This window comes from Hyla sarda, chromosome 2 (genome assembly GCF_029499605.1).
Source record: "Hyla sarda isolate aHylSar1 chromosome 2, aHylSar1.hap1, whole genome shotgun sequence".
Taxonomy (NCBI): domain Eukaryota; kingdom Metazoa; phylum Chordata; class Amphibia; order Anura; family Hylidae; genus Hyla; species Hyla sarda.
Window position 1 is genome coordinate 486,889,909 of NC_079190.1, and position 14,176 is coordinate 486,904,084.

At 46.4% G+C, this 14,176-nt stretch overlaps 1 protein-coding gene across 6 annotated transcripts in view; it reads left to right on the top strand.

Annotated features, from left to right (window-relative positions):
* The window catches only part of ITSN1 (intersectin 1), a 193,420-nt gene that overhangs the window by 69,826 nt on the left and 109,418 nt on the right, over positions 1-14,176 (top strand). For all 6 annotated transcript variants that reach the window (XM_056559559.1, XM_056559560.1, XM_056559563.1 and 3 more), the window contains 3 exons: positions 3,226-3,322; positions 3,442-3,542; positions 11,780-11,843. In XM_056559559.1, coding sequence (XP_056415534.1) covers positions 3,226-3,322; positions 3,442-3,542; positions 11,780-11,843 — 262 coding nt within the window. The remainder of the gene's footprint in view (positions 1-3,225; positions 3,323-3,441; positions 3,543-11,779; positions 11,844-14,176) is intronic.

A 14,176-nucleotide genomic window follows, 5' to 3' on the forward strand; every position in this document is an offset into this window, starting at 1 on the left:
GCACACTGTTTGGGAATCACTGGCGTAGAATACCCCTATGTCCACTCCTATGCAAGTCCCTAATTTAGGCCTCAAATGCGCATGGCGCTCTCTCACCTTGGAGCCCTGTCGTATTTCAAGGCAACAGTTTAGGGTCACATATGGGGTATCTCCATACTCGGGAGAAATTGTGTTACAAATTTTGGGGGGTATTTTCTGTTATTACCCTTTTTAAAAATGTAAAATTTTTGGGAAACCAAGCATTTTAGGTAAAAATATTTTTTATTATAATTTTTTTTTTTTAAGTCGTGAAACACCTGTGGGGTATTAAGGTTCACATTACCCTTTGTTACGTTCCCCCGAGGGGTCTACTTTCCAAAATAGTATGTCATGTGTTGTTTTTTTTTTTTTTTTTTGCTGTTCTGGCACCATAGGGGCTTCCTAAATGCGGCATGCCCCCAGAGCAAAATTTGCTTTCAAAAAGCCAAATGTGACTCCTTCTCTTCTGAGACCTGTAGTGCGCCAGCAGAGAACTTTTCACCCCCATATGGGGTGTTTTCTGAATCGGGAGAAATTGGGCTTCAAATTTTGGGAGTTATTTTCTGCTATTACCCTTTTTAAAAATGTAAAATTTTTGGGAAACCAAGCATTTTAGGTAAAAAATTATTATTATTATTTTTTTTTTACATATGCAAAAGTCGTGAAACACCTGTGGGGTATTAAGGTTCACTTTACCCCTTGTTATGTTTCCCAAGGGGTCTAGTTTCCAAAATGGTATGCCATTTGTTTTTTTTTTTTGCTGTTCTGGCACCATAGGGGCTTCCTAAAGGTGACATGCCCCCCAAAAACCATTTGTCGCTCCTTCCCTTCTGAGCCCTCTACTGCGCCCGCAAAACAATTTACATAGACATATGAGGTATGTGCTTACTCGAGAGAAATTGGGTTTCAAATACAAGTAACAATTTTCTCCTTTTCACCCCTTGCAAAAATTCAAAAATTGGGTCTACAAGAACATGCGAGTGTAAAAAATGAAGATTTTGAATTTTCTCCTTTACTTTGCTGCTATTCCTGTGAAACACCTAAAGGGTTAATACACTTACTGAAAGTCATTTTGAATACTTTTGGGGGTGCAGTTTTTATAATGGAGTCATTTGTGGGGTATTTCTAAGATGAAGACCCTTCAAATCCACTTCAAAACTGAACTGGTCCCTGAAAAATAGGGAGTTTGAAAATTTTGTGAAAAATTTGAAATTTGCTGCTGAACTTTGAAGCCCTCTGATGTCTTCCAAAAGTAAAAACTCATACATTTTATGATGTAAACATAAAGTAGACATATAGTATATGTGAACTCAAAAATTATTTTGAATATCCATTTTCCTTACAAGCAGAGAGCTTCAAAGTTAGAAAAATGCTAAATTTTCATTTTTTTCATCAAATTTGGGGATTTTTCACCAAGAAAGGATGCAATTTCCCACAAAAATTTATCATTAACATAAAGTAGAATATGTCACAAAAAAAAAATCTCGGAATCAGAATGATAACTAAAAGCATCCCAGAGTTATTAATGTTTAAAGTGACAGTGGTCAGAATTGCAAAAAATGGCCGAGTCCTTAAGGTGAAAAAGGGCTAAGTCCTTAAGGGGTTCAACCCCAATATGTCATAAGTCACATGGTCTCCAGGGGGCATGGCTATGCTGCAGTGGGTGGGTAGCAGGGTGGGAGGGATTTACTGAAGTTACACTATCCATCCACCCACTGCAGCATAGCCTCACCCCCTGGAGACCATATGACTTAGATTTATCAAACTGTGTGACAGAAAAAAAATTGTGATTTTCCTACAACAACCAATCACAGCTCAGCTTTCACTTAAAGGGGTACTCCGGTGAAAACTTTTTTTCTTTTAAATCAACTGGTGGCAGAAAGTTAAACATATTTGTAAATTACTTCTGTTAAAAAATCTTAATCCTTCCTGTACTTATTAGCTGCTGAATACTACAGAGGAAATTCTTTTCTTTTTGCAATGCTCTCTGATGACATCACGAGCACAGTTCTCTCTGCTGACGTTATTATAATAATAATAACGCTTTATTTATTGTTGTCCTTAGTGGGATTTGAACCCAAGTCCCCAGCACTGCACGGCAGCAGTGCTAAGCACTGAGCCACCATGCTGCCCTTAGCATACATCTACTATGCATGGTTGCTAAAATGGACAGAGATGTCAGCAGAGAGCACTGTGCTCGTGATGTCATCAGTGTTCCAAAAAGAAAGGAATTTCCTCTGTAGCATTCAGCAGCTAATAAGTACTGGAAGGATCAACATTTTTTAATAGAAGTAATTTACAAATATGTTTAACTTTCTGCCACCAGTTGATTTAAAAGAAAAAAGGTTTTCACCGGAGTACCCCTTTAACCAGAGCCCTGTAGCTGAGCTGTTATTAGTTGCTGGGGGGGGGGGGGGGGGCCGTGGGGGAGAATCACTCAATTTTGTTCTCTCACAGTTTGATAAATCTGGGCCATTGAGGGAGATTTATCAAAACCCCCCTCAATGTCCCAGAAAAGTTCCTGAGTTGCCCATAGCAACCAATCAGATCGCTTCTTTCACTTTTCAAAAATGAAAGAAGAAATCTGGTTGCTATGGGCAACTCAGGGGGAGATTTATCAAAACTTGTCCAGAGGCAAAGTTTCTGAGTTGCCCATAGCAACCAATCAGATCGCTTCTTTCACTTTTCAGAAATAAAAGAAGAAATCTGATTGGTTGCTATGGGCAACTCAGCAACTTTTCCTCTGGACAGGTTTTGATAATTCTCCCCCAATAATTGTCTCTGGCTGCATGGAATGCTGGGAAAAGTCAACAACAGTAAAATAAATAGACTTGCAGGGAATGATGGGAGTTGTAGTTTTGCAATAGCCTGAGACCTGCAGGTTGGGGAACATTGCTCCATGTGGAGCTTGAGGAGCTCTTTACTTTATTATTTTTTTTCTCTTGTTTTTTTATGATATTTTGTATGGTGTCTCTTTCTTGGTACAAGTTACTTCTCAAGTTACTTCTCTGTGCTCTAGTACAGTGGTCTTCAAACCGTGCACCCCCCAGATGTTGCAAAACTACAACTCCCAGCATGCTGGGAGTTGTAGTTTTGCAACATTTGGGGGTGCACGGTTTGGAAACCACTGCTCTAGTGGTATAGAAATTGTGACTATTGCATAAATGACAGAACAGGAGACTAATTTTTGCATCTATGTTCTTGCAGCCACATTGCCAAAGAGTTCGTCATTCGGCCGCTCTGGTGCCGGTGCCCAAATCAATGCTAAGACCCTGCAGAAAGCCCAGTCCTTTGATGTGCCCGTGTAAGTAAACATGTGCCGAAGCTACTATATAACATGCATAATAATTCAATGTCCACTCTGATTTGCCATCAGATCAGTCTATCTGGTTTTATTGATATTTGCAATTTTTCCCTCGGCAGGACCCCTCCGCAAATAGACTGGGCCGTACCACAAGGCTCAAGGCTAAAGTATAGGCAGCTGTTCAACAGCCATGATAAAACTATGAGCGGCCATCTAACAGGTAATTTTGTACATGATTTCTCCGATCTGTAATGCCTCTAGATGTGTCCTGACTTTGATCTTGCCTTTCAAAAAGGAGATTTTTTAACACTTACCGTAAAATCTCTTTCTCGAAGGATCCATTGGGGGATACAGACAGTGGGTGTATCTTGCTGTCTCTAGGAGGTGTGACACTATGGTAATAAAAAAAGTCATCTCCTCCCAGCAGGATATACCCGCCTTCAGGCTCTGAGCTAGTCAGTTTAAGTTCCAGAGCAATAGGAGGAGATCAATAGGTCAAGGAAAAACCCAAAACTGTCCGAGAACCAGAAGAAAAAACATAACTGAACACACCCTCGGACAAAGAACTAAGCAAAAACCCCAAAAAGGGCGGGAGCTGTGTCCCCCAATGGATCCTTCGAGAAAGATTTTACGGTAAGTGTTAAAAAAAAAAATCTCCTTTTCTCTATCGGCTCCATTGGGGGACACAGACAGTGGGACGTACCAAAGCCGTCCCTTGGGTGGGCAGATAAGTAATCAGGCAGACGGCTGATCCACTGCCGCCTGCAACACCTTACGCCCCAGGGAAGCATCAGCCGATGCGAAAGTATGAACCCGATAAAACCTCGAGAATGTGTGCAATGACGACCAGGTAGCCGCCTTGCAAATCTGCGAGGCCGAGGCTCTATTCTGGAGAGCCCAGAATGCCCCAACAGAACGGTCGGAATGAGCCACAACCCTGAAAGGAGGAATCTTCCCCTTACAGTGATAGGCTTCCGAAATGGCAGACCGAATCCACCTAGAAATGGTGGCCTTGGAAGCAGGTTGTCCCTTGCGACGACCTTCCGTCAGGACGAAAAAGGAATCATACTGACGAAAGGAAGAAGTGATGGAGAGATAAGACCGAACAGCCCGAACCACATCCAGCTTGTGCAGTAAGCGCTCCCTAGGATGAGAAGGAGCCAGGCAAAATAACGGGAGGACAATATCCTCATTGAGATGAAAGGCCGAGACCACCTTAGGTAAAAAGGAAGGGTCTGGCCGGAAAACAACCTTGTCCTGGTGAATCACCAGAAACGGAGAACGGCAGGAAAGGGCTGCCAATTCAGACACCCTCCGGATGGAGGGGATAGCCACCAGAAACACCACTTTCCAAGAAAGGAGGCAGAGAGACACTTCTCTAAGGGGTTCAAAGGGTGCACCCTGGAGGGCACTCAGAACCAAATTCAAGTCCCAAGGGGGAGAAGGTGACCGATAAGGAGGAACAGCGTGCGCCACTCCTTGCAGGAAGGTCCGGACATGAGGATTAGAAGCCAGGGGCCGCTGGAAAAGATCAGTAAGGGCCGAAACCTGACCCTTAAGAGAACTGAGAGACAACTCCAGTTCCAACCCCGACTGCAAAAAGGAGAGAAGACGGGGGACCGAGAAGGTCACCGGGGAGAAGTCCTGTGCTTCACACCAACAAAAATAAGACCTCCAAGTACGGTGGTAAATCCTTGCAGAGGAGGGCTTACGAGCCTTGAGCATGGTGCGAATGACTTGGAAAGAGAACCTGCGGGCCCTCAAAACCGCGGTCTCAACCGACACCCCGTCAAATGCAGCGACTGTAAATTGGGGTGGCAAAGGGGACCCTGGGAGAACAGGTCCGGACGGAGCGGAAGGCGCAGTGAAGTGTCGTCCAGGAGCCTGACTACGTCGGCGTACCACGACCTTCAGGGCCAATCTGGAGCTACCAGAATGGTGGGGACGCCTTCTGCCTTTAGCTTCCTCAGCACTCTGGGAAGAAGCGGAAGAGGAGGGAACAGGTAGGGTAGAGTAAACCCAGCCCAAGGAATCACTAGGGCGTCCAGAGCCTGAGGGTCCCGGGACTTGGACACAAACGGAAGGATCTTCCGATTGTGCCGGGACACAAAGAGGTCCATGTCCGGAATGCCCCAGAGGTCGCAGTGGTGCGCGAAGACCTCTGGATGTAGAGACCACTCGCCGGGGTTGGGTAAGGACCGACTGAGGAAGTCCGTTTCCCAGTTGAGTACCCCCAGAATGTGAATCTCCGAGATGGCCGGAACCTTGCTCTCTGCCCAGGAGAGAATCTTGGTCACCTCGGCCATGGCTGCCGAGCTGCGAGTGCCACCCTGACGATTTATGTACGCCACGGCCGTGGCATTGTCCTACTGAACGCGGACAGGACGGGACTGAAGATGGGACTCCCAATGAAGAAGACAAAGAAGAATCGCCCGTAATTCCAATATGTTTATCGGAAGAAGGGTCTCCCGGGGAGACCAGAGTCCTAGAACCGTCCAATCCCTGAACACGCCGCCCCAGGCCGACAGGCTGGCATCCGTTGTAAAAACCTGCCAGTGAAGGGGAAGAAACGACCGCCCTTGGAGAAGAAGGGGGGAGCGGAGCCACCAGAGCAGAGACTGACGGACCCTGAGAGGGAGAACAATATGACGATCGAGGGACAGAGGAGACCTGTTCCACCGAGAGAGAATCGCCAGTTGGAGGGGACGGTAATGAAACTGGGCAAAAGGTACGGCCTCCATAGTTGCCACCATCCGACCCAGGACTTCCATACAAGTGCAGATGGAGACTGATACCTGGGTCCGAAGGGAGCGGACCCCCGACCGGAGCGCCAGACATTTGTCCGGCGGAAGACGAATTCGGGCAGAGGCCGTGTCGAGGAGAAGTCCCAGAAAGGTTAGAGACTGGGTAGGACGGAGGACTGACTTGTCCTGGTTGACCATCCACCCGAAGCGAGCCAGAGTGTGGAGAGTGATGTCAAGATTCTCCAGAGTCTGGGCCCTGGTTGGAGCCTTGATGAGAAGGTCGTCCAGGTAGGGTATCACTGAGATTCCCCTTGACCGTAACAGGCCCATCACCGGCGCAAGGACCTTTGTAAAGACCCGAGGAGCCGTGGCTAGACTGAAGGGGAGGGCTACAAATTGAAAGTGCCCCTCCGGAACTGCAAAGTGGAGGTACCGATGATGGCCCGGAAATATTGGCACATGGAGGTAGGCATCCTTGATGTCCACCGATGAAAGGAACTCCCCTTGTTCCAGGGACGCCACTACCGAACGGAGGGATTCCATTTGGAAGTGGCGGATGAGAAGATGAAGATTGAGACGCTTGAGGTCCAAAATTGGACGTACACAACCGTCCTTCTTGGGGACCACAAAAAGATTTGAATAGAAACCCCGAAAACATTACCCTGAAGGAACAGGAATGATAACCACCTGGAGAAGCAGAGACTGGAGAGCCGCTCGAAACTGTTTCGCCAGAAGAGGAGACCGGGGGGCCCAGGATCGAAAAAAGCGATCCCTCGGAAGGGATGCAAATTCGATCCGGTAACCGTTGAACACCACGTCCCTGACCCAAGAGTCTTGAATGTGAGAGGTCCATATGTCTCGAAAAAGTAAGAGACGACCTCCCACCCGAGAAGAAACCGCGGGTGGGGGCCTCCCTTCATGCAGAAGTGGGCTTGCGGTTGCCTGATTTGGGCGCAAAACGGCCGGACCGGTTGGAGTCCGACTTCCAAGACGGGCGAGCCCGGAACGAGGGAGCCTTCTTGTCCCCCGAGGGCGCCTGCCCGGACCCCTTGTTGGAACTGGAGGTCCGAAAGGAAAAGGCCTTCCTTTGGGAAGTAGGGCGAGCCTTATTTTGAGGTAACAAGGAACTCTTACTTCCCGTTGCCTCGGAGATAATCTCATCAAGGCGTTTGCCAAAAAGACGGCCACCCGTAAAGGGAAGCTCAGTGAGAGAACTTTTGGAAGCGGCATCCGCATTCCAAGCCTTAAGCCAGATGGGGCGGCGGAGAGCCGCTAGATGACCCTCAGTGTAGGCAGAACAATGGGCTGCCTGCATGGAGGCTGCTCACAGAAAATCCCCGGCTTTAGAACATTGGAGAGCCAACGCAGATAAATCCTCCGGAGGGGATCGCGCTAAGATATCCTGATGGAGCTTTTGGCACCACTCCGACAGGCCCTTGGACACCCATGTGGAGGCGAAGAAGAGAAGAGCCAGCAGCTTCAGTGGCAAACTTCGCTAAGGATTCTACCTTCTTGTCCGTGGGATCCTTGAAGGCAGCGGCATCTGCCAGAGGCAGTGTAATCGCCTTATTGATCCGGGAAACTGGTGGGTCCACTGAGGGAGGAGAAACCACCTTAGTGACAAAGACCTTGTCAAATGGATAACTATCTTCAATTGTCTTGATTCCCGGGAACCTTTTGTCTGGATGTTTCCACGCGGTTTCCAGAATGTCGTCAAAGTCAGAGTGAGAGGTGAACTTCTGCGGTGCTGGCTTAGCACGATGAAAGGATATTGCTGGATTGACATCCAAAGAGCCTGGGTCCTCTAAGTGAAAGATGTCTCTCAGGGCTGTAACCAAAGAGTTAATCGTTGCAACTGAGTCCGGGTGGTCCTCAGAGTCAGATGCCTGCTCGGAAGCCTCATCCACCAGGGGAATGAGAATGGGTAGAGGCAGTCCTGGAGGGGGGCGACTGTGACCGAGAACGCGGCTCTGGCGTGGCAGAGCGGCGACTCCGAGAACGTCCTCTAGAGGAGCAACGTTTGTGCCCAGATGACAGGGGGGGCCGGGACCCACGAGGGGAACGCTCACGTTTGCTTGAAGACTCATTGAAAGAGTCAGACGAGGCACCCCTAGGACGCTTATGGGAGGGTGAAGAATGTGGAGATGAGGAGCGAGCCCTTCTGCGCAGGGAAGACCCCTTCAAGGCGAACACCACTTCCCGGGAGGCCTCAGCCACCGAACAGGAGACTTGGGTCAAGTCAGCCATATACTGGTTCAGGGAAGAAACCCAGGCTGGGGGAGCGGCTGGATCCACCGGTACCGAACGGGCATCAGGGGGTACCAGGGGGTCTGGGGGAGCAGTGGCACAGGCAGGACAAGTGGGCTCAGCAGAGCCAGACATTTTGGTATTACAGTGCTTACAGAGATAGTAAGTCACGGAAGTTCCAGGTCTCTGTTTAGAGGGAGGAACAGCTCTGGGCACGGACATAATGAGGGAAAAGAATGGAGATAGGAACTTTCTCACCCTAGTCTGTGTCCCCTGTCAGCTGCAGTGAGGAAAACTCGCTCTGTGCACCTAGAGAGAGAAACAGGCCAGCCAATAGGAAGAGAGGGGCGTGCCTGAAGCAAGGCACTAAGTAAATGACCCCTTCCTACTGAAATTTGCGCCCACGGCGCTGATTGGAGGCTGCTTCGCGCCTCTGAGCTCTCCCAGCCCCGTGGGCGGAGCCACAGACCGGCCGAGGAGAAGTGTCATGGCGCCCGCTCCTTGCCCCGAGCGCACCTGTTGCTCGTTTGTGCGTTCGTGGGAATAGGGCGGGCTTCTGCACCCGAGTGATAGCAGCACCGCAGCTGTCAGCCGATTATAAGGCGCTGCCGACAAAGTGAAACTAAGCCGGCGCTGAGAGCGCCTGGCTCGGGACAGTGCCGCGGCTGGCAGCCACGTATAAGGCGCTGTATAGAGACAATGTGACCCATACACACACACACACACACACGTGAAGTGCCGTAATAAGGCGCTATGGAAAGTAAGCCACCAAAGCACACACACACACCAGAGAAGTGCCCCCTATATGATGCCTGCCACTGCTCCCCCAAAAGTAAAGTGAAGCCCCTGTAATAAAATGCAGCCCCTATAAGGTGGGCCAAAACAGGGGGTCTCCAGCTGTTGCGAGTCAGTTCCTGTGGAGAAAGAAGGGAGAAATACTTACCTCAGTCAGAAGAACTTTCCTACTGGAGTCTTCAGTGAAGTCTTCAGTCAGCATTAGTTACCTGCATCACGCCTGGATGCTATGCGCGAGCGAGGCGAGCAGGGAAATAGGGGGACCCGGACCTGTGAGGTACCACCCAAGCGCTGACCCTTGGCGAGGGGGGGTTAACGGCGCATATACGCAATGTCTGTGCCCCCTTACTCGCAATGGGGAAACGGGGAACCGCAGTCCCTGAAAACAGAAAAGAAAAGGAATAAAAAACTAACACGTCCCTAACTAGGAAAACAAAAAAATTAGAAGACCTGGTCTGGAGCAAACCAGACCACGTCCACCTCCTTAGACACTAAGCTTAAACTGACTAGCTCAGAGTCTGAAGGCGGGTATATCCTGCTGGGAGGAGATGACTTTTTTTATCACCATAGTGTCACCTCCTAGAGACAACAAGATACACCCACTGTATGTGTCCCCACTGTCTGTGTCCCCCAATGGAGCCGATAGAGAAATACATTTTACTAATTCATTAATTAAAGAGGTATTCCGAGGATGTGTGAGATTGCGGGTGGTCTGGGCTTTAAGCCCCTTGCAATCTCCAGAATGGAGTCCTGGTCTTTATTAAAGGGGTACTCTGGTGGAAATCTTTTTTTAAATCAACTGGTGCCAGAAAGTTATACAGATTTGTAAATTACTTCTATTAAAAAATCTTAATCCTTCCTTCCTACTTATAGGCTGCTGAATACTACAGAGGAAATTATTTTCGTTTTGGAACACACTGCTCTCTGCTGACATCTCTGTCCATTTTAAGGAGTAGGAGAAAATCCCCATAGCAAACATATGCTGCTCTGGACAGTTCCTAAAATGGACAGAGATGTCAGCAGAGAGCACTATGTTCCAAAAAGAAAAGAATTTCCTCTGTAGTATTCAGCAGCTAATAAGTACTGGAAGGATTAAGATTTTTTAATAGAAGTAATTCACAAATCTGTTTAACTTTCTGGCACCAGTTTATTAAAAAAAATGTATTCTCTATGGGACCTGCTGATGGTAGCAGAAGTGTTGTACTCGACTATTTTTTGGAAGCTCTACAGCTAATGAATGAAGCAGCGATGCGCATGCACGACTGGGATTACCGCCCCCCCCCCCCCCCCCCCCCCAATAACCTGGCACTTATTAAAGTTAATTTATCTTGTCCACTATTTTTCTTCTTATTCCCTAGGAAAAAGTGTCTGACTGCTGCAACCCCCTTGATCTTTTGCATGGAGCTTCAGCTCTCCCTGTGTAGAGAAAGGGGGTCGACATGCCCCCTTTATGCATCTCTATAGGAGAGCCAGAGATACAAGAGTACAGCGCTTGTTTATCTCCGGCTGTTCCATAGAGATGCGTGGAGGGCTTGTGTAGACCCCCCTCCTCTGCACGGGGGGAGCCGGAAATCGCAAAGCGATTGGACCCCCCGCGATCAAACACTTATCCCCTCTCTTTTGGATAGGGGAAAAGAAGTAAAATGCTGGAATACCCCTTTAATTCATTCATTTATGTAACCACAACAATAATAATACAACAGTCAACCAAGATTTGATTGTACTCCAAAAATGTAAATGCAGACTTCACCTGAGCATGCTTGTTTGTTTTTAAACTGGCTTTTTGGGTTAGGAAACCTGTTCTCTATTAGAGATTTCTGGGGGTCCTCTCTTTAGGACCCTCATCTCTTGGTCACAGTGCAGAGCAGTCATACAGCGAGTGTCACTCTGAAGGACCTTTTTCTGTCCTTTCCTGCGTTACAAAGACTACTCATTGATTAATGGACACTATGTAATACATCATCTCTCCTGTGGTGACGCTGCCGGCAACTTTAACACATTGTGGTTTTGTTGTAGTACCGGGTAATTTTTTTGTCACAAATTACAGAAACTGTAACTGTAAAAAGTAGTTTTGATGCAACTCCCCACACTGCACTGCAATTGCAGCGGGAACAAAAAAAGAAGGGGGGGGGGGGGGTAGGGGCAATAGAACAATATCGTTAAGCGTGACCAGAGCCTTACTGGCAGGTTTCTCCATATACAGCTGATCACTGAGGGTCCCGGCAGGAAGACACTTTGGCCGACATTTATCATTGTAGGTGTAAGTGAAGCATTTTTTTACACCTTTTTTTTGTGTGCTTGTAACGTGTAGGAGCACTAAATGTATTAAATGCTAAGTCTGGGCTGGTGTAGTTTTAGAGATTTTCAGTGGCTTTTCACCTTTTTTTGCACTTTTTTTTACAAAAAGGTGCAGTTCATAAAACCCTTCCATACCATGTGTATTGCCAAAATCAGTGGACACAAAACTACTCTATAGACAATGAGAAATGTCGGCCTTTGTGTTCAGCTTGCTGTCATGGGATCCTACTAACAGGCAGGGAACACTTAAATCTGATATAATAATTTGTCTTTCCATCCCGTAACTACGCTGTTTTCTGTTGTTTATGTATTATGTGAAATGTCATTTGAATTGCTTGTACTCATGAATAATGTATTATTGTTTTCATTTCAGGTCCACAGGCAAGAACTATACTTATGCAATCTAGTTTACCACAAGCCCAGCTAGCTACTATATGGTAAGCCTGAAACAGCCTGCTCTGGTGTGATAGATGTTGTTTGTACAGTTGTGATGTTTTGTATGCCTAATGTGAATGAACTGCTGTCATGAGGTTTGGCTAGGACACAGTGAAACCTCTTTGAGAAGACCACCCCATTATCCAGACCAGATTTCCTATGCTGGATATTTAGAGCACCATACATTATGCATGGTGGCCATAGAAGACCCAAAAGTGCAATTTTGGGTCTTCATAAAGAGGTTTCACTGTGTTTCTATCACATCCTGATCAGTAGATGTCTTACTGGCCCCCAGAGGTTTGGGATCAGACTATTAGTTGCCTCCAAGTATTGCAATAAATAATTGTGGCTTCGACTCATTACCCTTTTTTGCTGTGTGCTTGGGACAATTGCATACTTCCCTGAGGACGTCACGTAGTATGACAGAAACATGTCGGGAGTTACGTACAATAATAGCACTTATAGGCAACTGTTGCCAGTATAGCAATGTATGTGAGTCAGAGGGTATCTGTAATTTTTTACTTTATTATTGTTGTTATTATTATTATTTTTTTTGGGGGGGGGGGGTCCACACCTGTAACAGTGGTGATATTTTAATATTAAGGCACCTCCCCCCGTATTTGTACTCATCTGACCCCCAGCCAATATTCATAAGAAAACATTCCTGCTACTTCCTATTTGTAGAGCATCATCCCATTCACTTGAGAAGAACTGCTGCTGTAAAGAAAATAATGTCACCCCAGCACCTTTGTTCCCAAAACCATTGGTTGGGTCCTCGCCATTCATATTGTGGCATATCCTCACAATATGCTATCAGCTATATAGTTTTAGTTGCCCTGTTTAGGCAACTTTATGTTAAAATTTTGGAGCCCTCTGTTTAGGATGATCATTTTTTTTTTCTGCCAGAGTGGCTACAAAGAGTGTCTTTTGTTCGGGTGAACCTGTCCAGACAACATGTTTGTGTGAATGGGCGCTGGTGTGGGAATACATTGTGGTTTTCAGCAACTGCAGAACTCTGGCAAATTTAATATTCTATATCATTATGTTGACCTTAGCCAGTGTTTACCAAGCAGTGTGCCTCCAGCTGTCGAAAAATTACAACTGCCAGCATGCCTGGCATGCTGGGAGTTGTAATTTTGCAACAGCTGGAGGCACACTGCTTGGGAAACACTGAACGAAGCATTAGTGCAAAAATGACATGCACAATGGCTATTTGTTATCAAAATTGCAAGTGTAATCAATCAATATATATATATTTATATATATATATATATATATATATATATATATATATATATAAATAGTGATTGATAGATAGATATGAGGTAGATAGATATGAGATAGATAGGTAGATATGAGAGAGGTAGATATGACTTTTTTTTCAGATACTGGTACATTACAGCCTTAAGTTCAATGTTTTGTTAATCTGAAATTTATGTGACAGATCAGAACACAATGGTCTAAGTTGGTGAAGTGAAATGAGAAAAATATATAAATAAAACTATTGTTTCGAAATAGAAAGAAAATGGTCATGTGCGTATGTATTCACCCCCCTTTGTTAGGAGGCCCATAAAAAGCTCTGGTGCAACCAATTACCTTCAGAAGTCACATGATTAGTGAAATGATGTCGACCTGTGTGCAATCTAAGTGTCACATGATCTGTCATTACATATACACACCTTTTTTGAAAGGCCCCAGAGGCTGCAACACCTAAGCAAGAGACATCAGTAACCAAACACTGCCATGAAGACCAAGGAACTCTCCAAACAAGCAAGGGACAATGTTGTTGAGACGTACAAGTCAGGGTTAGGTTATTAAAAAAAAAAAAAAAAAATCCAAATCTTTGATGATCCCCAGGAGCACCATCAAATCTATCTTAACCACATGGAAAAAACATGGCACAGCAGCAACCTGCCATGAGACGGCCGCCCACCAAAACTCACGGACCAGGCAAGGAGGGCATTAATCGGAGAGGCAGCACAGAGACCTAAAGTAACCCTGGAGGAGCTGCAGAGTTCACAGCAGACTGAAGTATCTGTACATAGGACGACAATAAGCTGTACGCTCCATAGAGTTGGGCTTTATGGCAGAGTGGCCAGAATAAAGCCATTACTTTCAGTTAAAAACAAAAAGGCACATTTTGAGTTTGCATAAAGGCATGTGGGAGACTCCCAGAATGTATGGAGGAAAGTGCTCTGGTCTGATGAGACTAAAATTGAACTTTTCGGCCATCAAAGAAAACGCTATGTCTGGTGCAAACCCATCACATCACCCAAAGAACGCCATCCCCACAGTGAAACATGGTGGTCATCATGCCGTGAGGATGTTGTTGAGC